The following is a 26,926-nucleotide window of genomic DNA, read 5'->3' on the forward strand; positions in this document are numbered from 1 at the left end:
CTTGAATGGATTATACATTTTATAACTACTTCACTGGGGAATAATGTTGACAGTGTATTAGGATGAATTGGTTCATAAGCGGAAATAACTGAGCAAATATTGGGAAAAAAAAATACACATATCCTGAACAAATGATGCTTCTCATAGCTGTTGAGAAAGGAAAACACGTGGGTCTTTTTAATCTTTTACTAAAAGTTCAGAAATCTAACATAGAAATATGATACATCCATTCATAATATGTCTGATTACTGGGCTACAAAAATACACCACACAGAGTAACATTAAATTAGTTTTTAAAAACAAAAGCAGCAGTGCAGAGTACAAGAGTGACAACATATATCTGTTCTATAAAACTTTAACAATAAAGCTTTTACATCACATAGTAAAAGTATGATATGAGACGAAACTAGGATACATAAAAGCTGGCGGCAACTGGCTCATTGTCTTTTCTTTTTATATTTTACTCACATCTGGTTGCAATATTCAGCAAAACTGAATGTTATATATGTTTGTGGTGTGAATTATTTCTTTGTATCCAGATACCTTATTTAAGCTGCTTCCTCTTACAGGGGATCACCACAGGAAGTCCTTGAGATTTATCTAGCTTTTAGTTTCTCCTCATTATGCAACTGGGTTTTAAACCCCAGTCACACAAAACTCAAGGTGTGTCTTAACCCGACAAACTACCAGGGGTGAACAGTTAAGATTGAGACTTTAATATGTTCAAATGACACACTGAGTGGAAAAAATTATCTAAAATGACATGGTTTTCATGCAATTATATTCAAAACAGTTGACAAAAAACATGTTTTTCACGACATATTCCCACTTCTCTAATAACAATAACTCTTAATTAACTTAAACTGAACAGCAAGAATAACTACAAGAATCCATCCTGCTCGACAGTGGCATTGTTAAATAGTGACGTGAACAGTCCTCATAAACTGCATCAAGGTCCATATTGTCTGCAGCACACGCCCGCCGTTAAAGCGAGTTCCCGGTTATAAAGACGTAGATCTTGGCCTGGAAAGTGGTGAACGCCCCCTGTCTCCACAACTTCATCTCCACGTTGATCAGGAAATCTCTGGGACCCTCAACCTGTCGGTGAAGGTACACGGCGCCCGTATAAGAGTTGAGCTTCCTGGTGCTAAAGTAGTTCTCCTCGTTTCCCTGCGTGATGGTAACGATGACGTTGTCTCCGGCGTAGGCCGGAGACGGCCCGATGCGAAAGATCTGAGCAGGGATGACGATGTTGGACTGGAAGCTGAGGTAGTAGTAGGTGATTCTCAGGGGCGAGTTTTGACAGTCCAGATAGTTGGGACAGCTGATCCGCTCACAGCGCCTAAGTGGGACACAGCAAAGGTAATGCGAGGGAAAACATGTTCTCAGCAACAAACCATTTTACCCTGTAAAGGCCAGAGGCAACAGTTAAATGTATCTGCTTTCCTCTGGGTCCGACATGCCTCACTTATCCCCTCTGGATGTGATTATGCTTTTTCCCACAAGCGTTTCAGCAAATCGTGATGCACTTACATGATGGCCTCCTCTGAAATGTGCTCACCTTTCATTCAGTTCTCAAGGGAAAGAATATGTACATATCACTGACAGTCTCGATACTTAGATATGGATTTTTCTCTTTTTTTTATCCAAGAGGGAAGATCAAGAAATGTTAAGGGATAATCATTCAACAAATCCCAGCATAACACGAGAGTTAAAACATTGTCAAACCATTTTTTCCCCTCATCAGGCTTCTGGTCATGCGTCCTTCGAGAAAAAGCTCACACACGCATGCACGCATACGCACACACTCGGACTTATTTAATGATTGAGAATAATGAAAATGTACAAATGTGAAAGGCATGTGACAAAAATATTAAATATAGTCGTCAAGGCCTGAAAATGAACTGAACTCTAATCTTCAACTGATGCTTATACTCACGTGTCGGACACTTTGCGGTAGTTGGGTGGGCAGCTGAGTGAAAGGCAGCGGTATCCTCCTTGTATGTTGTAACAAGTCTCTGCTAAAGAGCAGTTGTGGGCCCCCGTGGTACACTCATCAATATCTGAAAGACACGGTTATTGCACAAGGGCTGGTTTACTGTCTGGAGAGGGGAAAACACACGTTAGTTACAGGATAATAGAAATTTCAGCAAAATCCTCCTCATGGGGGCAAAGACTGCTGAAGTAAAAAAAAAAAAATTAATTAGCACGACAAGATTTTTAGCCAATAAAGTTTTATGAGGGGTGTAATTACTTCACCACTGTAAAACTACCAATTATATTTATCTGAGCAGAACAATTACTGTACCCTGTGAAGAGCAAAATGGCTGTGGAGTCATTTTTAAGATCTATGTCAGAGCGGAGAGGCACATTTGTGCTGAATAGACTGCAGTACAATGCCTCATGCATTTAACTTTTCTTTGGTGGGGGTCTTTACCTCTGCAAGATCGTCCATTTGGAGACATGGCGTATCCGTATTCAGGACAAGCGCACTGATAACTGCCTGGAACATTCACACACTTGTAGGTACAAAGATGGCCGATGCTCTGGGTACACTCGTCAATGTCTGGGAGACAATACGGATAAATTATGAGAAATGTAACTGGAAATGTGGACAAAGCAAGTTAGGTCAAAAATTGTAATGTAACTTAAAGCACCATCGCAGGTGTGCCCATCCTCCCGGAGGTAGAAGCCCTGTCTGCAGTAGCACTGGTATGAACCGTAAATGTTGGCACACTCCTGACTGCACGGGTTCGCCAGACATTCGTTCACATCTACAGATTAGAGGTTAGAGATTATTACTGTCAAACGGATGTTCAGTATTTATATTCCAACACATAAACAAGATGTTCTCATTAAGCCAATTATGTTTCAGGGTTTTTTTTTAACTTCTTTTTTACAGCCTAACACAGCGGTGCATCAATCACCCAACACTCTTCAACAACATACTGTGTACAGGCCAGCGTCATTATCGGCTCAGAACGTGCTCTGGTTATCAACACACACACACACACACGCAGACGTGGTGGCCCATAAAACTCACGCACGCACATGTACCCACAGATGCACACACACACACACACACACACACACACACACACACACACACACACACACACACACACACACACACACACACACACACACACACACACGTACATATTTTCACACACAAATTCACAAAAACATACAGTGACGTGCATCGACATGTGCGCACTGATGCACACACACACCCATTCAGACAAGACATTAACACACCTTCACAGTTCTTGCCATCACCAGATAAGCGGAAACCAGAAGTACATGAGCATTCATAGGAGCCTGGGGTGTTCTCACAGGTCTGGGCACACAGCCGGCCGGGGTAGCGCCAACACTCGTTTATATCTGAGAGGAAGGAGAAGCAGCATCATTATGCCTTGCTAAGTGTATTTTAGGTTTGTGCGTTTGCACCCATGTGTGCAAGCGCACGTGTGCAAGCAATCGTGCGCAAGGTTTGTTGCCCTGCACAACAGCGTACGTGTGCATGCCCGTGCATGCTTGTGTTCATGTCAATGAGAATGTGATGTAAGGGGACCATCTGTCTGCTGATAGTCTAAACACTTAAGCAGAGTCCATTATTATGAGAGTCACAACACAGTGAATCCCAAACAGACAGAGCAGCAGCAGCAGCAGCAGCAGTCCTCTGCAGCAAGAGACGTGATCAGTAGCCCAGTGGCTCCTGGAGCAGCCGGCAGCAGAGGCTGGGAAACAGCAGCAGCACTCTCACCACAGAATAATAAACAGCATCAACACAGCTGGCACGCAAAGAAGAAATGTGGCCATGGTGTGTGTAAAGAAGGTGGGAGAACAAGAAGAAGATAGTGAAAAAGAAATGAACTGGATTAAAACATGTTTTGGTTTTTTTTTTCCCTCTACAGCAAGTGCTTTGTTCCTAGCTGATATATGCCATGTCTGTCGTACCAACACACGTCCTCCTGAAGGAGTCGTACTGGTAGCCGGTCTGGCATTCGCAGCGATAGGAGCCAGGCAAATTCTGACACAGCTGGCCCTCTCCGCATTGATGCAGGTTGCTTTGACATTCGTCCACATCTAGAAAAGGCACACGGATTGCAAAAGTACAGAGAAATCAATGCAATAATATGAAAACACTCCAAAGTATGTCTCAAATAACATGAGATTGGAGCAACGTTGTAAATTCTTCCTACTGATTTAGTTTAGTGTCAAACAAAATTCGCTGAATAAAAGGTGATTCTTTCGCTATTTTTTAATGTTTGTGAGAGTAAAATAACATTATATACTATGTGTAAAAAAAAAAAAACGAACTCAAATCTTTCTCGCTTTTGCTCCCCATGAGTCTGCGTATCAAATCTGATTATACATGCTTCATGTGTAATACCTCCAAATCTTACCAATGCATCTGGATCCATCAGGACTGGCATGATAGCCACGGCTACATATTATCTTCCTGTTACACATGTAGGATCCCACTGTGTTGATACAGTTAAAACCTGAACTGCAGGGTTGGGTCAAAGCGTCACACTCGTCAATGTCTGGTAAAGAGAGAAAGATAGAGTGAGTGAGATAAAGGTGAAGAAAGGTAGAAGAAGAGGAAGGCCCCAAAGGCACAGAGATGAGGCACAAGAGGCTGGAGCGCAACTCTTCAGCCATGCCGTGTCGTGATTTCAAAGCAAATACACATCACACAGTTGCATTCCCCTGGATGACTTTGTTGTGTGTGTGTGTCTGACATTTTCTCAGTTTTCTTATTTCTCAGAGCATTTCTTTTACGCCTCTTTTATAGAGGCGTCTGCTGCCTCAACATGCCCCAGTTCCTGCCCCTGGGGGCTAATTCCACAGCATCAGTTTGTACTGGAGGAGGACAGAGGATTGGCTTTTATCCACCCCTTTGCAGCCCCTAACAGCAACGTCTCTGATCTCCTGTCTGTGTGGCATTTAACCCCTCTGTCACTGCAAGTCTGCTGATTCACCTGCAATCCTGTGCAACTCCTAATCTTCACAGTCACGAAGTCACCTGCGGAGAAACCTCTTCTTTGTCTATCTACCCCGGTTTACTCAACCAGTATGAACAAAACAGCAATTCCAAGAGACAGTCTGCAGTCAAAAACCCTTACACAAATGTATATGACTTAATATTATGTATATTGAAGGTGTATGTTAAATAGTTTTTGTGTTGAGAGAAATACAACACAGAAAAACCTATTAGATGTAATTACAACTCAGTTACCAAAGTGATCCTCTAAACACTAATACTGAAATATTTAGTATATTCTCTTCATGCAGCATCCTAAAAAAATATATTGGAATACCTAAAATAATATAATTACTTATCAACATTATCTCAATTACTGAATTGGGGATTAAATTAAGGTTGAGATGGTTTATACATATGTTGAGGAGAGATAGCAGTTACGGAAAAGATAGGAAGCCAAGGAAGAGAAGAGGAAAACTGGAGAAGATTCATGCCGTGAAGGAGGAGACTGACATATTAGTGTAACAGTAGCGGGAGCAGACGGTAGGGTGAGATGATTCACTCAGGCTAAAAGTCCAAGTACACACCTTTGTAAGCAAATAATAAGGTGAGATTAAGAATTAAGACAAAACTACGTATACATTATGGAGTTATAGTTGCTTCTCTGGATCAAGGTTGAATTAACAGTACCGAATGATGTCAAGTTACAATTTGGCATCAACACCTGTATACAAATGTACATATATTAGTACTTGTCTTGTTTGAAAAAAAAAAGAAATATGGACAGTGATTAATACAGCTCGTGACCCAGTATAATGAAACAAAAAGGATTTTCTTACCTATGCAGTTTCCCTGTGTATCCTGATTAAAGCCTGAAGGACATCGAGGTTTAGGGTTGCACCTGAATGAGCCCTCTGTATTCACACACTCAAAGCCAACTCCACAGTTATGGCTTCCTTGACATTCATTCATGTCTGTGAAGCGAAGATAAATGAATGAGTTAATGAGGACTGAAAAACTTGTGAATTGCAAATAATGGAACACACGTGAAATGTTATATTTAGACCACTGGATGGCACTGTGGTTCAGTAGCAGGTTGCAGACCTTTCTTTCTTTGCTCTGTCTTAGGGCTCTCACAGCCAGTGGTGGAGAGGTTCATCAAGACAAAAATAATTGTATTACAACTTAGGGACCTTATCTATATTTAAAGTTTGTGATACAACCAGAAGAGGTTGAATGACAGCTTATTATTTCAACTAGAGGGGTATGTCTAATGAATTCAACCAGCGGAATTCACAAGTATCCTCCCTCCTGTGCAGTGTGTGAGTGAACATTGCAGTATATTCCCCAAGAGTCCTCCAACACCTGCCTACGAAGACATTTACCTCCTGCCAATCAAACTTCCACATCTGTTACCATAGTGTGAACTAAGGCTGGAGGGAAATAACAGCCTTAAAAGATCACAAAATGTGCCTGTGTGTATGCGTCCGAGTGTGTGTGGTGTGTATCCGTGTGTGTGAATAATGCATAAGCGTTACAATTTCAAGCAGGCCTGCAAGATTTCACTGCTGTAATTGCTGTACAGAGGCCTGAACCAGCTCTGGCAGGCAGCCCTGTAGATATAGGGTATGTCTCCAAACAGCAGAGATTGAGCATCTTGCTACTGACACAAACCTGGCAGAGTTGGCAAAAAGCTGAGCGAATCTGACACCAGAGGAGACAGAGGGAGAAAAACCAGGAAGCAAGATAAATGTGAGCGATTGGCAAACATTTCCCTCTCAGTGACGGTCCAAGAAACCCCGAAAGGTCAAAGAGTCCACTTGCTACTTCATTACAGGATTTAACCCCACTGACCCTGACGCTTTGTTCCTGTTGTCAGTGCCTCTAATAACAGCCTTGCACTAAGGATGCAAAGGCAATATTAAGTGAGGAAAGTATAACAGCCCTTTTTATTATAGACTTCTCTCTTTTGGGGGGGCAAATGTAGATGGTAGAATAACCGTGCTAAAATTGATATCCAACCATTTCCTATTACAACTGAAGCCCACTACAGCAGAGGTTGAGACCCAGAGATGGATCCTTGCATCCGTCTTTTTTAATGGGACCCCAATGGGGTCAATATAGAAAGCAAAGTATCCCAGAGAACCCTGCTCCATTGAACTTCCTCCAGTCATTTTCAAGGTCACCTGCAGACCTCGGGGCCTGCTGCAGCTGGACGTGTCTGCTTGACCTTCAATAACAGTTGTAAACTCAACCACTCCCAGAAGGTGCAGCTCCGCATTCTGTCATAAGATAAACCCGCCACCTTGCAGAGGAATCTAACTTCAGCTGCTTGTGTCTGTAATATCATTCTTTGTCATGAGTGAAAGTTCTGTCATGGCAGTAGTTTAGGGTGTGGATGTACACAACACTCAGCTGCAGAAACCACTTTACTTTTTTTTTGTTTTGCTACAATTATTTGTACATTAACCAAAATTATACAATGAAGTGATTGACACTTCATGCTGGAGAAACTCGAAATTTGTTGAGTTTTTTTTCAAGCAAAATCAATTTTTTTTGGTGCTGTCTCTGTTCACAAAGGTAAGCATGCGCTATAGATCTTTAAACACATTGTGAAGACTGTGGGTATTGATGCAAAGTTAAACAATGGATTCCCTAACAGAGACTTTCTATTTATAGATAATAGGAAAAAAAAACCTTGTTTTCTCCCTTAGCTGTGACTGTGTCGATTACAATGTAGGTGCACAGCTCAGATTTCTCATTTGGCCTGAAGTAGCACATGTTTAAAGTTTTCAAAGTTCTTTCTTGTTAAATGCTCATTTTGCCTGATTGAACAGTCTTTAATTTGCAAAGGATGCTGATTAGCAGAGTCTCCTTTCCTGAGCTCACAGAAAGAAAAAAAAACAGCAGCAAACCACTCGAGCAACTCATCTTCGAGGCGCCTCTGCAGGTGAACTGCCGCTGCTTTATGAATGAGACCAATTTATGATGCATAGAAATAATGAGTCATGCTCAGAGGTTTACTACTGCGCCGCCCACAGCGACGCAGCTCCAGATGCAATTCAGAGTAAGCAAATATTACAAGTGTCGATGGGCATAGTTGAGTAGTAGTTCGCAGTCTCACATACTTAAGTCTTAAACATACTTTTGTAAGACAATCCAGAACGCTATTGTTTTAAACCCCTCATAATCCCATTAACACCAATGTGTTAGGTCAGTTTGACACCATATACAGTATCTAATTATATGTACAAGTCCTTCATTTGTCAAACGCGTGCAATCACCATACCTTGCTATATCTAGCATGGAAATAACTCATTAAACCTTTGCTTACAAGCACAAGCACAAATACAAAATGAATGTATGCTCTTAAAGAGTAATCCAGCAGGATATTTAGCCCTTTCAAAGATGCTTCAGTTCGTAGTTGTAAAAAACTGTATATTCATAATGAGTGCAAAAAGTCTAGAAATCCCGAGAATATACGCCCTTTAGTTCCCAGTGTTTCAGAATTTCCTCTTGTCCTCTGGGCTCACATGTAATGCTACATTTGCACTAAAAGTAATGTATTTTCAAGTCTTCAAAACTTTCAGCAATTGTGCCTGAACAATGAGTTTTCCTTATATTGTGAGCACACGACAATACAAGTGTTCCCTCGCTGCCATTTACAACACGAGTGACTGTGGGTGGAAGGGAAAACTTTGACGCTGCTTAACGCTGATAAGGTGTAATGTACCTTCACAAATGTCATTGTTGACCTGGTATCCTGGGGGACAGGTGATCATTCTCTGACAGACATAACTCCCAGCAGTGTTCACGCAGCGCTCATTCAGCTGGCAGGCACGCGCAGACAAGCACTCATTTATGTCTGGATGGTGGAAAAGAAGAGAATTGAGGCATTTGTGTGTGAGTGGGAGAAAAGGGAACAAACAATGACAAGTGCACTGGAATAGAATGGGTTTGAGAAAGCAGCAGACAAGATGTACAAAGAGCCGCCGAGCCTGACGTGGCCTGTGTGGAACAGTCAGCACTTTGGAGCAGAATGAAGAGACAGGTTGGACCCTCTTCGAGGAGAGAGATTAGAGCCGAGGCCACTGGGCATAAACCCCCACACAATGAGAAATTTGTCACCACACTGAGCTGCTTTCTGTCCAACTGCCACAGTTTGCTGCTGTCACGCAGGAGATGGGCCAGTGGATGTGGCTTAACTTCAAGATATATCCCCTGGGAGACAGCTTAGACACATACAGCAGTCGCTGATCGGCCTCATGATAAAAAGACACAGTCCGCCACCATTGTGAGAGGAAATAATGGGTACATATGGTATGTGGTCAGGAGACTATATTGTGATAATGCATGGATAACTGAGATAATCCCTCTGGGGGAGAGTAAATTCAGGAGCAAGATGAAAACTTTTAGTGTGTTGCTGAGAGTGAAGGGGATTAGGGCTGAATCTCCTCTGCAAATCTGGAGGCGCTGATGAGAGAAGGAGACAAATCAGTCTCAGACCGCCGTGCCAAGAAACTCTCCTCATCTGGAACCAAACTCCCTTGCCTGAATAAGAAAACTGTTACGAGGGCTGAAATGGTGAGTCGCTTATCATGTCTATGATTTCCACATGCGACCCTGATGTGATGTAAGAAAACGTCTACTGTATCATAACCAGGTTTTACCTTCACAGGAGTGCCCATCCGCTCTCAGGGTGAATCCTGGTAAACAGGAGCACTGAGGACTTCTTCCCACTGGGGTGCACTGTTGCTCACAGATGTTTCCTGGAAAATAACACTGAATGGTGATGTCAAATACCTACAACGTCATGCTCAGCTATTCCTCAAAGCAGTACGAAGGTAGAAACAGGGGAGAGCGTTGTGTGTGTGTAATAGATCACTCATTGCTTTATGCTGACTCCTTTTTTTCGTCCAGGTTGATCCCTGACCTGGTCATATTGTATTTTATGGTTTCGGTCCACAGTGTGGTGGACCTCCACCCTACGAGTCATGGAAACAAAACAAGAGCAAGGGAATGTGACCGTGCACACATTATGATATGAGGTACTCATAGGAATGAGTGGTCAGCACCAAATCATTGCTTATGCTTTGTGTTTGTGGCACCGTTTCGCATTTTATGGAAAGGGTGAGTAGGAAATAAGAGCGTGTCAATGTATGGCAGCCAGCCGTTGTCACTTTCTCCTTGAAACATATTCAGCTGCAACAGGATGTATGTTCCAGTCTCTGATTAAAGCATAAGGATGAATGAAAGTGCTCATTGTGAGCTGTCAGCCCTGAAGCCAACCTCCACCATGATTAAGCTGTGCATTTCTAACCTTCACAGGGGTTGAGCGGGACAGCAGGCTGGGTGGGGGGCGGAAGTGGTGAGGTGGGATTCGCTGCCGCTCTGTCGACCTCCTTTAGACTGTTCTCTTCATCCACCGTCTCTGCATGAACATGAATAATGTCAACACAGGAGCAATGAATTACACTGTAATCACGGATTCCGCCTCTCCATCTCCAGCAGTCTTAGTTAGAGGCCAAGTCCTTCTGCATTTTCATCCAACTATAGGAGGCGAGTGGCAGCAGATGAAAGTTGTAACAGCAATGGAAGTGAGACAGGAAAAGACACTGCCTGCAGACAAACATTTGGTTTTATTAGTGAGCCCCAGCCCTCACTGTAATTTGCTGAGAACTCTGGCATTAGTATCCTGTTGAGACAGGCTCGTGTTGGTAAAAGCCACTGTTGATTAAAGTCTGGTACGTCACACTGTATTACCCGAAGACAAAAAAAAAAAAAAAACAACTCAAAAATTTACATCTGAGCAGAACTTTAAGTCCTTTCTTGAGCAAAAAAACCCCCAAACTAATAGTGAAAATGTTTTTCTTCCAGCTGAAGTGCTTCTGGACTGCTGTCAGTGCAGGAAAAGGATGTTAGTGTACGAATAGAATAATTGTCATGATGCTGTATCAGGCCTTGCAGACAGGAAGAAATGTAAAACCGCCCAGAAAAATTCTACCCAGTGAACGTGTAAACAAATGAATTCAGAATCTTTATGCTGCGTGTGGAGATCATACACCACATGGCATTGAATGGTAAACACAGCTTGACTGTGTATTTAAAACAATGTATATGTCTGCGACCACCGTGGGACAAAGTGACATCGGCGGCCGTCACTTTACCTTGTGCACACGTGAAAGCGTCCTCCTGCAGCACGTATCCATGGAAACACTCACATCGGAAGGAGCCTGGTGTGTTGACACATCTGTGGTGGCAGATGTTGCCCTCGTATATCAGACACTCATCCATGTCCTCCACCTCAACAGGACCCTCCACTCCATTCTGCACATCCTGCTCCTCTCCAATGGAGAAGGCCTCCTTCGGGTATTGGTTGTCAGACACTAAAGGAACAAAGATGAGAATTGCTTTTGTTTAGACAAGTAGAAACACAACAAGGTGGAAAACACCTTGGGAATGCACATAAATAACTGAGGGAGATATGCAGCATGGATATGGATGATTCTGTTTCTTGTTGTATTTGTACTGTTTGTTTTTTGTTTTTCAATGTGCACAACATCAAGCACATCACATGCAAACTCATTCACCCCCCCCCCAAAAAAAAAAAATTATGAAGCTCATACAAATAAGCACAAAGAAGAATACGACGCAGTAGATACACTCGCAGATATGGCTACAGCTTGTCTACTTTGTAGGCAGATTGTTGTATGAAAGTCAAAACTCGAGAAAAAAAAACAAGACAAAAAACAAATCTCAACAAAATGTTACTAATCACCCACGATCACACAACAGATCATGTTTCAAAAAAACTGTGTCAGCATAAATTTGATATGAGCCAAGTTCTTTATCTCGCAGCAGCCAAACTAAATTAGTGCAAGACGATGTCCAACAACAGAGTGATTTAATGGAACAGAAGAAAATGCCTTGCCAGGCAGGCAGGCAGATACTAGATCTCGAGTAATTATGGTACATGGAGTGACCAGGCTACAATGCCAATAGTGTGCACCATTTTTCACATGAATCCAGGGAGCTTTCTGCAGTGCTTCTTTTTTACTGCGAGTTTAATGGAAATGAATTGTCTGTCTTTTCAATCAGTACCCGCTGACATGTCCCACCTTCCAGCACCCCCCCCTTTCTCTCGTCTCACTTACACTTCAGGAGTGTGTATTTCTGACTGTGAACATTTGTCCACCGAACCTTTTTTGGGTGGTGAAGTGGAGTCCAGAGCTGGTCTCTCTCTGACAGTGTGCCAGCCATCTTCATCCATAGTCCTTCGCTCCTCTCCTTCGCAGCAGGTTAAAAAGATGTGTCTGCAATGGAAACCCAGGTACTGGTGGGCTTCACAGCGATGCCCCTCACTGCGGAACTGCAGGCCCAGGGAGCAGCAGCCACAGCACTCCTGGAGTTCAAACAAAGAATTTTGAAACAAGTTGTCGTGCGTCACGTGTGCTATGCAAGCCGCGACACATACTGCACTCATACTATATGCACGATTTCTCATAATCATTCAATCATGAAAGAACGGCAGTTGTTACACCACTTTACAGCAGGCTGAAATATCTCAGAAACCACTCTGCTCCCTGAAGAATAAATCTTGCAGCTCTATTGGTCTATGCGCTCCGAGCTCTTCCCTTAGTGGCTCTGTTAGTTCTATATTAGAAAAACGTCTAAAAATGTGACAGATAGGGTGAGATTTTTAACCACAAAAAACTAAGTTGAAATCGAAGATGCCAATGCAATGGCACTCTGCCTGGCAATCTCCTGAATTTAACTGTTATGCCTCACAGGAGAGCCATAGCCTGAAGATGACAAATCTTCCCTATTTTCCTCCTACTGAATTATTTTGAGGTTAAAGTAAAATACTTTGCCACTAGATGATGTAATGATCTGATGGTTTTGTTAAGCATGGTATGAATTTTAAATATTTTTTGGGAATCACTGTCTCCTTGGATCTCATCATCAGGTCAAACTGAGTTCATATTACTCAAAAACTAATGAATTTCTCATTAGAGTCAGTGTAAATTCTGTGTTTAGTTCTCATTTGCAAAAGTTTTTGTCTGAGTTGAGTTTGCATGTTCTCCCTGTCCATGCGCGGGCTTCCTCACAGTTCAAAAACATCAATTTGAGGTAAACTAGTGACTGTAAATTGCCCGTAGGTGCAAATGTGAGTGTCTGTGTCTCTCTGTTTGCCCTGTGTTGGCCTGGTGACGTGTCCAGGGTGCATTGTGCCTTCACTCAGAGTCAGTTGGGATTAGCTCCAGCCTGTATGAACCTATTTTGAATAAAGCCGATGGAAAAGTCTACAATTTCTCATAAAATTTCCCAAATTGTACCCAGTTACATGTAAACTTACTTAAAAAATTTCTCAGTGAAGGTACAAAGTACATTTGCCAAGATCTACTTATAGCGAGTGACTTTATAACCCTGCTGAATCGATTTGTTAATAGCGGACAATTATTTCAGTTTAACTGCTTAAATTATTGATGCTCAAAGCACATTTATCTGACAAACAATAAAGTACATGCAAATTGAAAATGTACAGATACATTTGTCTGTAAAAAGAATCACATTATTGACAACAAAAAAATAAGATAAAAATGAATAAGAATATTATAATAGGAATTAATATTATCATGTGTATAGCAGTCGCAACTTTAAATTTTTAAAGTAATGAAATGGACAACTTGTATTTAGGTATGAATAAAACTAAACCATTGAAACAAATATGCTCAATAAAGTCCAATAATATCTCTGCGTGAGTATTTGAATTATGTTATTTCCACCGGTTTTAGCATATTGAGGTTAATATTATCACTGCAGACTACTGAGCTGCAATTTCTGAGTTTCCTTGAACTGAACTGCCATCATTACAAATCTTGAATTAGAGCAACTCTCTCCCTGTTCCTCTTTGCAGCCTTTAGCCACATCACCTCGGAGAGCTCACTGGGGCCTGGAGAAACATAAAACTGAAGTAATGACCGCTGTGATGGAGCATGGCTGGAGGTGACATAATATCAGTAAAACTACATGGGTCACTCAGAAAAGTGGTGAAAGGCAACATTAAACCGCTGTACTGCACAATCGTGTCAGTAATGGCCTCAGCCTGCTCAAGTGTCTCGAAACTCTCCAGTGAGGTGGTGACTTTCATCACAGGTCGGACGGCACGTGAGTGGCTTTGGGAATCTGAACAAACAGTGTTTACACAATAATCACTGCACGACCCTCACTGAGAGGAATAATGGCCACCAATCTACCAACGCTGCTTTTCAAATCAAATCAATTATCAGAGGAGCCGAAACGCTGACATCTAACATTTGCAATTGAGGAGTTCTGCTCTGAAGATAACAGAGTTTGTATGACTGTGGGAGTCTTCACTTGTAATAGGGCCTAAATCATTTTGTCTCTTTTAAATAAGATAATTAAATAACAGAGACTTGGCACCCCGGCAGTAATCCTCACAGGGAATGTAGAATTAAATAGTTCAATTAGTAAATACTGTATTCATTTAGCTTGATGTGAAACGGACAAGAGCAAAGTTTGAGTTTGGGCCCAGTGAACTGTCCTGCCCTCTGTCGCGGTGCCTGGTCTCTGATACTTGCCTTGTAGGAATCAATCCCGCATTTACTGCTGGCCTCCTCCTCACACTGAGTTCCCACTCTGGCTGCATTAATTCCAGCCAAGCACCGACTTTCTCTCAGGGAGCCGAGGCAGCACTGTTGCTGTGCAGTCCTGGCAGGGAAAGGTGCGCATGAGAAACCACTGCAAAAATGTTTGGACTGAATCCGTGGCCTTGAAGCAACAACAACACTCCTCGTGAGTTTTGCCAGAGAGCTCAATGGAGTGTGTTTTCAAGTTACTGGGAATTCAAATGAAATGAAAATCTTGCTGTTTTACCAATCAAAGCTTTTTGGGGGAGATCTCTGTGTTTCCCAAAGGGAAATGAATGAAAGTGCACTTGGGCCAGCTTGAAAACACCCAATTAAACACACGTGAACACTTCTGTGTTGTTATTGCTTCCTCGCCTTTTAAGACAATCACCTTAATCCTCTTCGGATTTACCAAGATATCAAATCTAATGAGGTAGATTGGCGTTACATAATGGCCTTACCAGCACATGGAGTGCTTGTCTTTTGTGGGCAGATCCATGTTGTTGCAGTGGCCATTAGCAGAAGCCCATTTCTCCCCCGTCTCACAGCAGGTCCTCACCAGCTCCTTGGCAGACACTGTAATGAAACACAAACACCTAGATTTATCCCGCTCAGTGCAGCCTGTGTTTGAGAGTAATCGCACGAAATAATGTTTACAAGAATTCAGCTGCATTAGCAACACTTAGCAACCAAGATTCCTGTCAATGCGAAAGGCTGTAAAATCAGGTTACTGATATCTGAAATGCAACTGAATATTCTCTTATGTGGGACGCACGTCTCCAACTAATAGGTCTGTTTTAGTATCAAGCATCAATTTTGTAAGAAAAAGTAAGAAACTTAAGACTGAAAAAATAACTTCAGAAAAAAAATGAAGGTATTTTATGTTACATGCTGGTTAATCACAGAGTGGAACAGGGAGAAGGAATAACAAATTAGCACTTAATTTCAAACTTGGCCAGGGAGCAGACAGCAAAAACACATCGTCTAGTTTACGAGGAAAATGTATACGTGCTTCTTCAATAACAGGGCAGTGCATTCCTGTGTTGATTTGTAGCCTTCACGCGACCGTCTAAGACTTAACTCAAGACAATCACGTCTTCTCAGTCTGCCTCACCATACCATAAGTGTGTGTGTGTGTGTGTGTGCGTGTGTGTGTGTGTGTGTGTGTGTGTGTGTGTGTGTGTGTGTGTATATATATATATATTCATGTGAATCTACATAGTCATATCATTGTAACTGAAGTGTTTATAACTCATTCAAGTGACAGAAAAAACATAATTTAAAACTTGAATTTATATATTTGTTTAAATTCACATTATTATGCAACCCTAATATACTTGACTGGTTATCCACTTTCATAAAATAAAATAACATAGATAGGTGACTCAAACTCAAACACCAGTCTTGTGTTTGCAGACAGAATCATCAAAGCAAGAGGGTTTCAACTTCTGGGGATGGTGAATGTAAGTTAAATTAAACAGCAATCCTCACTGCAGTTCTTGAGCTAGTCTTCAGCTGTGAAATTGAGGGTTGGCTAATTTAAAAATTATATGGAAAACCTTATTAAAAATCTAATTGATCTCTCTCACATGGTCCACAGGCTATATGAGCCAAACACAAGTGCAGAGGTCTCAAAACGACAAAAACAGGGAAATGAAAGCAAAAATTCAAAAGTAAAAGCTTACATTTAAATTCCATGTCTGCTTAGTTTTGTTTAACTACCTTACCTACACAATAAGAACGAAGCAATTACTCACATCTGAGCAAGAGACTGCTGCAGCGCACATAATTGGAAGTTTTAGAGATGGGGAATCTAAACCATGAAAGTCACAATGACTCTTTGATACATAACTACAGTATCTGTGCCTCTTTGAACATGCGTGAATGTATATTAAAAGACAGAGTACCTAATTATTCTCCCGCCTTCTCATCCCTCCCATTCATTTTCTCCAGGTGGAAACGGCTCACTTCTCCTGAATAAACACAAACTCGCTGCATGTGTTTATGCAGTATGTGGGACGTATACAGAAGCGAAGTGCAAACAGCTCGAGGCCAAAGGACTTTGTCGTCACTAAAATAGCTACTAGTAATTAAAAAAAAAAAAGGTGCCCTATTTTAGACATGATAAATCTACTCCTTTCCTCTTCCTGATTGACTGATAATCCTTCCCTGACAGTTACTTACTCGATGAAGCCGTACACTAATTAACTCAGTTGATTTATTGTGGCTCCACAATAGAAACCTGAGATGTGATCTCAAAAGGTGGCTGAAGAGTGTCTCTCGCTGATCCAAGCCCGTCGTTATATGGGTCCATTAGACTGACATTCACACCAGATGCTTTGCTTTAGTGCAAATCCACAACTGGTGACGTCGCCCCCTCTGAAAATATGGAGCAAGAATAACAACCAAAAGGGGCAACTCTTAACATGTCTGGAGGTGCCATAAAGCAGCACGCTGCCACTAATCAGGGCTCATGTGTCTTCTCCTTTGTGGACCTGGCAGTGATTTACAATGCAGGTGGTCTGGAGAGAGCGGGACATGACTAACAGCGCATGCCAAGGGGTCCCCGACATACAAAGCGGTGCGGCTGAACACGCCAGATGATAAACGCTGAAAGATTTAAAGCAGGTCTGTGTTTGTATGTGTGTTAGTGTGGTGCAGGCCGGTGTTGAGCTCGGGAGGAGGTGATACAATGCTTTTTTCAAGCTATAACTTGAGCGCTTGAAATGATTTCGTGTCTTTTGAAAACACATAATCATTGTCCACAAACAGCTGGATGTGACATAACAGGGAGGGCTCTCCTGCAGTCGCCATGACTTCACTCACAAAACAGTCAATTCAGGTCTCGGTTATGGACGACTTTTGCTTTGAATTCAATGAGACTGCGAGCCAGCAATCGTGTGACCCGTCTTTTTGTAGTCTGAGCCAGGGTCGCAGCCGGATGATGAAAGCCTCGGGGGGGGCTTCGATGGTTTCACACACTCATCTCCAATCCAATTACATCTCCCTTTGGTGGAAGTGTAGTGGTTAGCTCTCTCACATGATATGCAGAATGTAGTTTGATTCCGGGTTAGTGGGCTTGGAGGCATTTCTGTTTTGATTTTTGAGTTCTCAGTGCATGCTTGGCTTTTCTCCAGGTACTTCTGTTTCGTCCCACAGTCCAACAACATGCATTTAAAGCTAGATGGCAACTCAAAAATTTCCCATACGTGTCAGTGTGAGTATGTGTGACTATTTCTTGGTATTTGTCCAGGAAACCTGTCTATGTTGTAGCCTGCATTCGCCCATAGCCAGCTGGGATTGGATCCAGCGCACTGACACCCTAAAGGCCTGTCAATGCTAAATATGCAGACGGATACAGACGGAGCCATTTTGGATAAGTAATTTGGTACTCATCCAAAGAGCTTACTGATGCTTAGCAAATGGTGTAATACCACTGATGACCCGTGGGAGCAGTGCTGTGTAGTACACCAATCAGCGAAAAGAACAAATAAGACAACAGAACCAATGATCCCTTAGAGGAGGGGTCTTCAAATCCAGGTCACGAGAGCCAGTGTCCAGTGCACGTTTTAGCTCTCTCTCAGCTTCAGAACACCTCAATCTGATGTTGAGGCGATAATCAAGCTTGTAAAAGAGCCCAATAATGAGCCCCTTATTGCATTCAGGTGTGTTGCACCTGTGAGAGACCTAACACTTGCAGGACAACTGCTCTGCAGGCCCGGAATTGTCTGAGAGGCAACACTATAAATATGTGAGCAAATGCAAATATATCTACAACATAACCTCACCTTGACATCTGAACAAAGAAGTTTCAATTGACTTGTATGAACAGTTTATAATTATCTTAAGCAAAGCTGACAACAAATTAGAGGACTGTCAACTGTTCTGGCTTCAGGCTCCTCTGTAACACCTTGGAGATGAGCCAAGAACAATATTGAACTTCTTAAAACCTTCAAACTAAAATGTATGCTGTTTGAGATTACAGTATGTCAACACACACAAAAAGCAAGTTCAATGTTGAACAAAATCCCCCAAATTGTCATATCAGTAATCCCAACCTTTATAGATTGGACAGTTTATCTACAGCGAGATATACCCGTGTGTGTATGAGTGATGCTTTGTATTTCTCTATTCTTATTTTTATTTGTATTGTTATTGATTTTTTGATGCACAGATGGGTTGCCATTTTTTTCAATCTCATTGTACTGCTCACAGTGACAATAAAGTTTCTATTCTATTCTATTCTATTGTATTCTATTGTATTCTATTGTATTCTATTGTATTCTATTGTATTCTATAAAAGACTGCTGCATTGTCATGCGCAAATATGTAATGAAAGAGTTTTCTACTCAGATTCAGTACAGCAACAAATGGTTGAGTTTTTGTAGCTTCCCTCCATTAACATGCCAACACCTCACTGCACAAAACACTGACTTTTCGTTGTCCTCCATTAGCCTCAATTTAATGAAGGTCATCTCTCATATTATGCATCATACCTGCCATCTGCCATGCTCAGGCAGCAAATGTAAACTAAGTTTGTGGGTCTTCTTCTAAAATCTGAAATGACAGTTGTCAACTCACATTACAAGGCATTATCTTAATGCCTTGTATTGTGACTTCTTAAGAAGTGTGATCTGACAATGCGGCATTGATTTTTATCTTAACATCGACACGTTAAAACATCATGGGTCACGACCCAGTTGAGAGTCACTCGTGTAGAAGATGAATGGAAAGATTCACACTTGCAAAAACTCATCCATCCATCCATTTTCTATAGTGATTGATCCACTCAGCATCATGGGGATCTGAAGCTGACCTCAGTTGACGGTGGGTGAAGACGTGTTACACTTTGGACAGATTGCCTGTCCATCACATGACAAACACACAGAGACAGCCTACCGAACACTTCAGAGTCACCAAGTAACCTAAAACCCATGTTTTCAGACTGTGAGAGAGAACTGAAGAGTACCCAGTGGAAACTCACACAAGGAAAACAGGCAAACTTCACAGAAAAGCCCCTCAATCCCAGACTTGACCAGGGGTCTTCATGACCTCAAGACATTTTCCACAATCTTGTAATTCAAACCTGCAGCCATCTGCCCTGTTATGTGTTATATATTCCAAGGTGTGTTCACAGGCCAGAGCGCGGAAAACTTTCCCAGAGGAAATCCATCCAAAGCCTGATTGTAGACATGATAGATAAAAATAACACGGTAACTTCCATTACCAAAAATGGTAGTTTGGATTTTACATAAGTAAATCCAAAGTAATTATTGTCTGAATTAGACGTCATTATATGAGTCATGCATATATTTTCAAAAGGTTTTCTGTGTTTTGTGTTTGGAGGAAAAATCACGACTGATTACCTGGATGACATGTCTTTAAACTAAATCTATGCACATGACGAATCGGTTGTCGTTGTACATTTTATCACCAATCTCCCTCTACTTATGCTGTGGGTGTCTTTTATGTGTGGTTTGCATCTGGAGCAGAAGCTTTTTTTTTATTTATAAGCATGGGTGACATGTGGATTGGGCGGTTTTTTAGTAAGGCCCTATTGGTGGGTGGGAAACATGCCTAAATGACTGGAAATGAAATGGGAGGCACTGAATAAGCATTGCTCACTGTGTTCCTCCAACTACAGCAGTGGTAATTTCGGATATGAACTCTTGCATGGGCAGCTGTGGAAGTAACCCTCCTTTTCATCCATGAAAATTATACATCCGCTCATCCCACTCCTCCGTGCAGCATGTTGTGACAGATTTGTAGATAAAACAAAGTGCATTTCCAGTTTATTGAACTTCACTTCAGACAATGTTGGTTTTTTTTTCAACCTTTTCATCCTTTTTTGCCTCCTCTCGACTTTGTCTAACATTCTTGTAATTTAGCAAACTGCTGTGGTTGATATTTGGAAAGAAGAAAGGAAAGTTTGCTGAGGAGAGACTGCGCGGAGGTGTGTTTCAGATGAGGTGATTACATGGGAACATTGGGAAACCAGCAGCCTCGCGGGAGATGGGTAATCACACCGGCTCATGAAGGAGCACTGAGTAGCGTCTGGCAATCAAGCCATAACAGTGGTCTCATTCATCACATGGGCATTATGCCGCTCACAGGTACAACCCCCAAGAAATCCTATACCCAGTCAGGCAAACATCAGAAAGCCTAAACAATCCCACCCCCCACCCCTCTGCATCTGGCTGCAAAGAAAAGGGAGCAAATGAGCACAAGTTATTGACAGAAAAAAAAAGAAAAAAAGTATTTATCTTCGGCCGTGTTCCACAGTAAAGGAAACCCATTTATATTTGGCAAAAAAAAAAAAATCCCCAGTGTTTCGTCTTCATGATTTTTCTTTTCCTGTACAAATAACTTTTGCATCCTCAGCTAATGACACTGAAACAACCATTATTCAAGGCTCTTATGAATTGGGTTTGTTCCTGTTTCTGCTAAAAAAAATTTCATCACTCTGGTAATGTTTACTTATTCTGGGCTCTCGTACGTTCTCTCCTGCAAAAAAAAAAAGGCGCCTCACCAGTTTTGAAGAATAAGCCTCTATGTTTTTTGTCTTTTTAAACATGAGCTGATTCCTAGACTATTCTATTATAATTCATAAAACTTATTTTGCAATGTGACATTCTAAGATACAACTACAGTATACACAAGACACATAAGAAAATAAATTCCAGAAGAAGTCCATCCCCATTCAATTATAAAAGTGGCTTGCCATAGTAAGTCATTACAAAATTGCACCATTGACTTGGTTACATTTCAGATATTGAACTCAGGCCCACCTCTTTGGGGTCAAAAACTTAACAAGATGTGACATCGAGGGAGGGAGCAATGCAATACACACAAATAGTCCAAAATAGTTTCATTTGTCCGATTTTCTCAGGGTTTTTTTGTGATGACAGAAGAAAATAACTTATTTAACATTATTCGTATTTCCCTAGGCTTAAAGAGTTTACATCTTTATTTTGTTTTTCACATCAACTTCAGTTGTACCTCTGGAGGTATACTCTCCTCCTATCCAGTCCCTCCGGATGAACTTGGCCTAAACTACACATACCTTTAGGGGCCAGGTGCTGAAAGGAAAGAAAAGTTCGGACAGGTCTCAACAAAAATCACTGTGTTGTAAAGTAGGTTAACAACGCAACTCAACTTTGCAGTTATCTGGACAAAAAACACAATTGAGAAAGATCTTTCTGAATCCTCACTCAGTTTCAATTATTCTTTTTGTTAAAGACAAGGCAGATACATTTTACATGTATTATTTAGTTCATCTGCTTTACAAGAAAGTCTTGAAAGTCAATACACCATTTAATTTTTTGGGGGGCAACTTAGCATAGCACTTGATTGTTACAAAAAAAAAATATGATGTCTCAATGACAAAAAGTGAAGTGAAATTATGATCAGGAGTTTTATGGGGTGATTTAATGTTTATATACTTTTAACTTGACCTCACAGCGCAGTGTAACTTTCCATCTTAACAACTCAAGAGGCGCTGGAGTTGATCCCAGCTGACTATAGGTAAAGGCAGGGCACATTACGGAGAAGGTTCATCCTCAATAAGCCTCAAATGCGTGATTGTCTGAGGAAACAATTACACAGAAGTAAAATCAACACAACCACAGGGAGAACATGCACATGCAAAATGGATCTCCCAAGCCAGAAGTCAAACAAGAGACATCACTTCACCGCTGTGCAGCTCAATGTGTAACTAATCAACTAGATATCCTTATAATCACTTCATCATCTGCTTTTCACCCCAGTGCCTGCAGCACATTGGCCTATACTGTAAGCCCTGAAGATGAGCTGATCTGCTGGAGAACGTGCTGATAATCACATGAAGGATTTAGATAGGAATAGTCTTCTTACAGGGGCAAAAGAGCAGGGGGGGTCGTCACAAATTCAACTGCTCATACAGAACACATTAGAGGTTATGATAATGGTGAAAAAAATGATGCCAGGCCTAATATTACATGTTATTAACAAACCTCTGGAGAAATAAAAAGGGCATTCTCTCAAGTTGAATGCAGGAAAATGACTACATACCCGATATAGTAATTTTCTCTTCCGAGTAAGGTGGATAAATACTATCTTGGGAAAACAGACTTTCGAACAATTGTTTTTCCTGGATCCCTGCCAGCCTGAATAGAGTGATTATGAATTCCCCCTCAAAAGACAGGAAGTGAGAGACAGAGAATGAAGGTTTCCTCTGAAAAAAAAAAAAATGTGTCTGCGTCTCATCACACTGCTGATGCATGCTGATGCTGAATGAATCATTCAAACTTTTCTTTTTGTTTCACCTTTTCTGATTTGTTTGCAGTGGACTGGTAACCTGTCTAGCATGTCCCCTGCCATTTGCTAAATGTCACCTGTACTATACCACAGCCCCACTGTGACCTTCTACCAGATGAAGAGAGTGGGGAGGAGTGGATGGCTTTTCTTTTGAATTCAATTGTTTTTTGTTTTTTTTATTTAACACTTCAAAGAGTACCGCTTCTGTATAAGGTTAAGGTGATATATAGATAATAAATCTATGCTGCCTTACCTTCTTCATCCTCCTTCCCATCCTGGGGCTGGTAGTTGTGGAGGGTTTGAGGTTGTCTTTCAGGCTCTGCGCGATCCTCCTTCATCCTGACTGGAGTTCTGCTCGTGGGGCTGAATTGGACTGTGGGGAATGAACCCTGTTGCTCTTTTCCAAGTGGCTGCCTGTATTCAGCCGACACATTTTTTTGTCCCTTATGGCTGACCAAATGGGAGCTCCCCTGATTTCTGCCACGGCTGCTCTGCCGCTGTTTGTTCGGGCCAAAGTGCCTGCCTCTTGGGTTGGATCGGACACTGTGCGTTGCGTCTTTCAGTGTCTCTTGCACCGCTCTGCTCCTGTCATTGTTATTTGTGGTTTCCTGCTGTGGCCCAGGATCTTCTGTGGCCTCTGTCTGTGTAGCTGTAGTTGTAAGTGATGTTGATGTTTTGCTTTGAGCCCCTGTGGTGGTTGGATCCATGTTCTGTGTAACCTCATCCTCGTGGCTCCTCTCTGGATTTGGGCTTTGAGGCTCATGTCTCTTGTCATCATGAGAGCTGGAGGTAGTGGAGCTTGACTCATGGTAAGCTGGTGGTACTGTAGTAGATTCCAGTGGTTGGGCCAGATTTTGAAAAGTGGAAGACGTCGACTCTGGCTGTGTGTAGCCGTAATCCCCTGTTGCAAAGCTGGGTGGGTCCTGCTTATACAGTGGTAAAGTGTTTTCCAGTGCCAGCTTGGAAAACTGTTGTGTGGGACTCGTTTGTCGGCTGTCATGACGGCTGCCAGTGTTTCTCAATGGTTTATTGTTCTCGGTGGTTGTTGGCCATACAGGCTTATTAAAACGATGCGGGTCACAGCCAGGGATGGGTGAGCACATTAACCTTCCACCTTCATCTGGACAGTGGCATACCTGGCAGTGGTCTATCTGGAAGGAGTGTCCTGCCTCATACTTCTTGTTGCCGTTGACACAGCCAATACGCCCACACTGCAGACATCCATCCGCAGGTCGTAAAATATCAATGCAGTTGGGAGGAATTTCAGGGCATGGAATAAAATAACAGCTTATCTTCCCTCCTCCCTGGGGACAGGAGCATTCGGTGCTTCCGAAATCCACAAAGTAAGACGTCCCCTGTGGGACTTTCCCTTCCCGGAAGCCAGCCTGGACACAGTCATAGTACTGGTAACCCTCACAGGTGCAGCCCCTTTGTGCACAGGCCGGACAACAGGCACTATTCTCTAAAACTGTCTCAATGCAGTTCTGCAACACAGGACAGTCCACTCCTGTGCAGTCATTCTGGCTGAGACACACATCCAAGCACAGGATTGTCAAGCATAAAAACAATGTTGCCCTGGGAATGGTCATTGCGCATAATAAGTAGGGTTCTTCCAAGTGAGCGTCTCTTCAGATGAGATTTTGTCCCAGACGAGAAGGAATTTGGTTGTTTTGGCCTGTGAAAGTAAACAGTAGTTAATACATATTCATAGTGAAATGTTGAAATTCAGCAATAGTGCCCTGTTATCCGTATCATCAAAAGCAATTTCTTTCTACCTAAAATCCTGTCTGCTTTGATTTGACCCCATGCCAAATGTAGATTTTTCCGTGCATACTTGTTTGGCACTGTGATGAATGAAAGCAGTGGTTTAGATTTAATTGCAAATGGAAATTTGGCCACTGCAATGGTTGACTGGGGAAAATATTTACAATAATAGTCTCAGATGTTGAAAACACACTGCTGAAATAACAAATCCTCCCCTATGTGACAATGCCATCCAAAAATATGTGATGAATGTTTTGCACAGAGAACTCCTTATCTGAGTTTATCCACTCACGTAGTGTAATCTCATCAAACTGTCTGTTTCCCTAAAGGGAAACAAATGTCTGCTGAAAATTATTGGTGGAATACAAACTATTGTTTAAAACCGCTCTACTGCTGGTTTATTTACTTGTCCTAGGTATTATTAAAAAAAAGCACATTTCAGGTGTTATTATTTTTGCAGTATTTGAATGAAGTCAATTCAACCTTTTCTCTGCCATACAGTGCAGAAAAGGAGTGTGAGGTTTGATCCCGTCAGCAAGTGATGTGACTTCAAATCAGTGAGCATAGTGAAAAGCAGGTGTTTTCTATTTCACTTTTCCTGTTTCCCCTCACTGCGCACATTTGTGCCAGCCGCAAAAGATTTATACAACATCTCCACCTCAAGAGTTTGCTTCAAAATTAAAGATTCACTTCGGACTGTTTTGCATCACCAACTTGTCTCTCGACACTTCCTGCTGAAACATTTCTAACCAATTTCACTGCTGCTCATTCCAAGGTTTTTTTTTTCTGTTATCACATTTCTTCCAGACTCTATTGGAAATGATTCCCCCCCGAAGAAGCTGTTGCAGAAGGCAAATGATATAGGCTGTGCTTAAACACTACTTTTTCTTCCAGAGACACTTTTGTTCCTGGAGGTATTGAGATAGTGGAAGAAAATACAGTCTCTGCACGTATTCAAATGTGACTTTTAACTCTTGTCAAAAGTCGGGGTATTTCAAGTGAATCTACCTCACTGTGAGGAAAATAGGCAAAGCAGCGTTTCTAAAGGAATAAAATGAAATGTAGCCGTTATCACAAAAGCCTACATGTCATGAAAATAAATCTGTTGCTCTGTCTTCTTACATAATTCAGGCTTAACTTCAGAACAACACAGTGCAATGCATCTCCATTTACACAGTCAATGATGTCTTTGTGTGCTGTGGGTACAAAATCATTTCACCAGATCTCGCAGTGTTTAACTGGCACCAGGCCCACTGCTATGGTGCTGTAACAGGACTGAACTCAGCCTAAAAGCACCAAAACCTGAGCTATCCACTTCTCTGCAGCATTCACAGGATGTGAAAGGGAACATTCAGCATAGTAAAAAAAAAAAGGCCATGTGATAAGGAAATCAGAGTGACTGGGCATGAGACAGATCCAATACTTTTAAACTCCTGTATCTGGCTGTTTACTGTGGAAAAATAGTGAGTTGTCTTGTTTGTTCAGCTATCAGTTCAGGCACTGTCCTACAAAATCACAGCCACTTATTTGCGTTGCCTCCACAGTAGTCGAAGATTGACCTTTATCCTTCTGATAGGCACGTGCAAAGAGCACTTTCTGCTCATCTTAATCCCCCCCAGGCTCCAGAAAATAAGTCAATATTTGGATGGATTAGACTTGAACACTTGAAGATTGGAGGTGACTTCAACACATGAACGTCACAGGCGCAGACCCCCACATTAGGATTACACAACTGATCATTTAACCCTCATTCCAGAGAACTGTCACAACATAAACCTGCGTGGACTAAGATGGAGTGAAATTATCTTCTATCCAAACCATAACAAGGCTAGACTTTGTGATCTAAGCGTTTACATGGACTCACTTTACATCGGTGCAATTTGTCAGGTGAAACTGAAAGTGCTCAACGAGCCGCTACTTTAAATATCATTAGGAGTGATTTTTCTTTCGTGTGGAACGTGTGTCGCTTACCTCGCAGTCGTGATCTTGCAGCGCTGGTGTGCGTCTGACACAAACTTGTGCGCAAAGTTAAAGCATTGACTCCGACTTGGGAGGCTGGGAGCGCCTGTTCTTTTTTTTTCTTTTTTTCTTTTTCACTGAGGGCGGGACAAACTCCCATTGAAAATGTTTCAACTCTTGTGGAAAGATGCATGTATTCCTTTTCACTGAAATGCAACAGGACTATACGAATATAAATTGATGCCACTTGTGATTTGATATCAAACAA

The 26,926-nt window shown here is 41.9% G+C and overlaps 1 protein-coding gene across 4 annotated transcripts; it reads right to left on the reverse strand.

Annotated features, from left to right (window-relative positions):
* Positions 1–247: 247 nt before the first annotated feature.
* LOC308130960 (fibulin-2-like) lies at positions 248–26,751 on the reverse strand. 4 transcript variants are annotated; one of them, XM_080497505.1, is made up of 17 exons: positions 26,671–26,751; positions 23,189–24,610; positions 15,102–15,216; positions 14,593–14,722; positions 12,191–12,392; positions 11,158–11,376; positions 10,311–10,421; positions 9,661–9,759; positions 8,724–8,855; positions 5,830–5,964; positions 4,410–4,550; positions 3,961–4,089; positions 3,259–3,384; positions 2,658–2,774; positions 2,438–2,566; positions 1,940–2,063; positions 248–1,342 (listed from the first exon to the last, which is right to left on the reverse strand). In XM_080497505.1, the coding sequence occupies exons 2-17, from the start codon at positions 24,522–24,524 to the stop codon at positions 985–987; spliced, it is 3,603 nt and encodes a 1,200-aa protein (XP_080353631.1). In that variant the 5' UTR covers positions 24,525–24,610; positions 26,671–26,751; the 3' UTR covers positions 248–984. The 4 variants fall into 4 exon arrangements, with proteins under 4 accessions (XP_080353631.1, XP_080353632.1, XP_080353633.1 ...); XM_080497506.1 differs by lacking the exon at positions 8,724–8,855; XM_080497507.1 differs by lacking the exons at positions 3,961–4,089; positions 4,410–4,550.
* Between the last annotated feature and the right edge of the window lie 175 nt (positions 26,752–26,926).

Source organism: Blennius ocellaris (genome assembly GCF_963422515.1).
Source record: "Blennius ocellaris genome assembly, chromosome: 5".
Lineage (NCBI taxonomy): Eukaryota > Metazoa > Chordata > Actinopteri > Blenniiformes > Blenniidae > Blennius > Blennius ocellaris.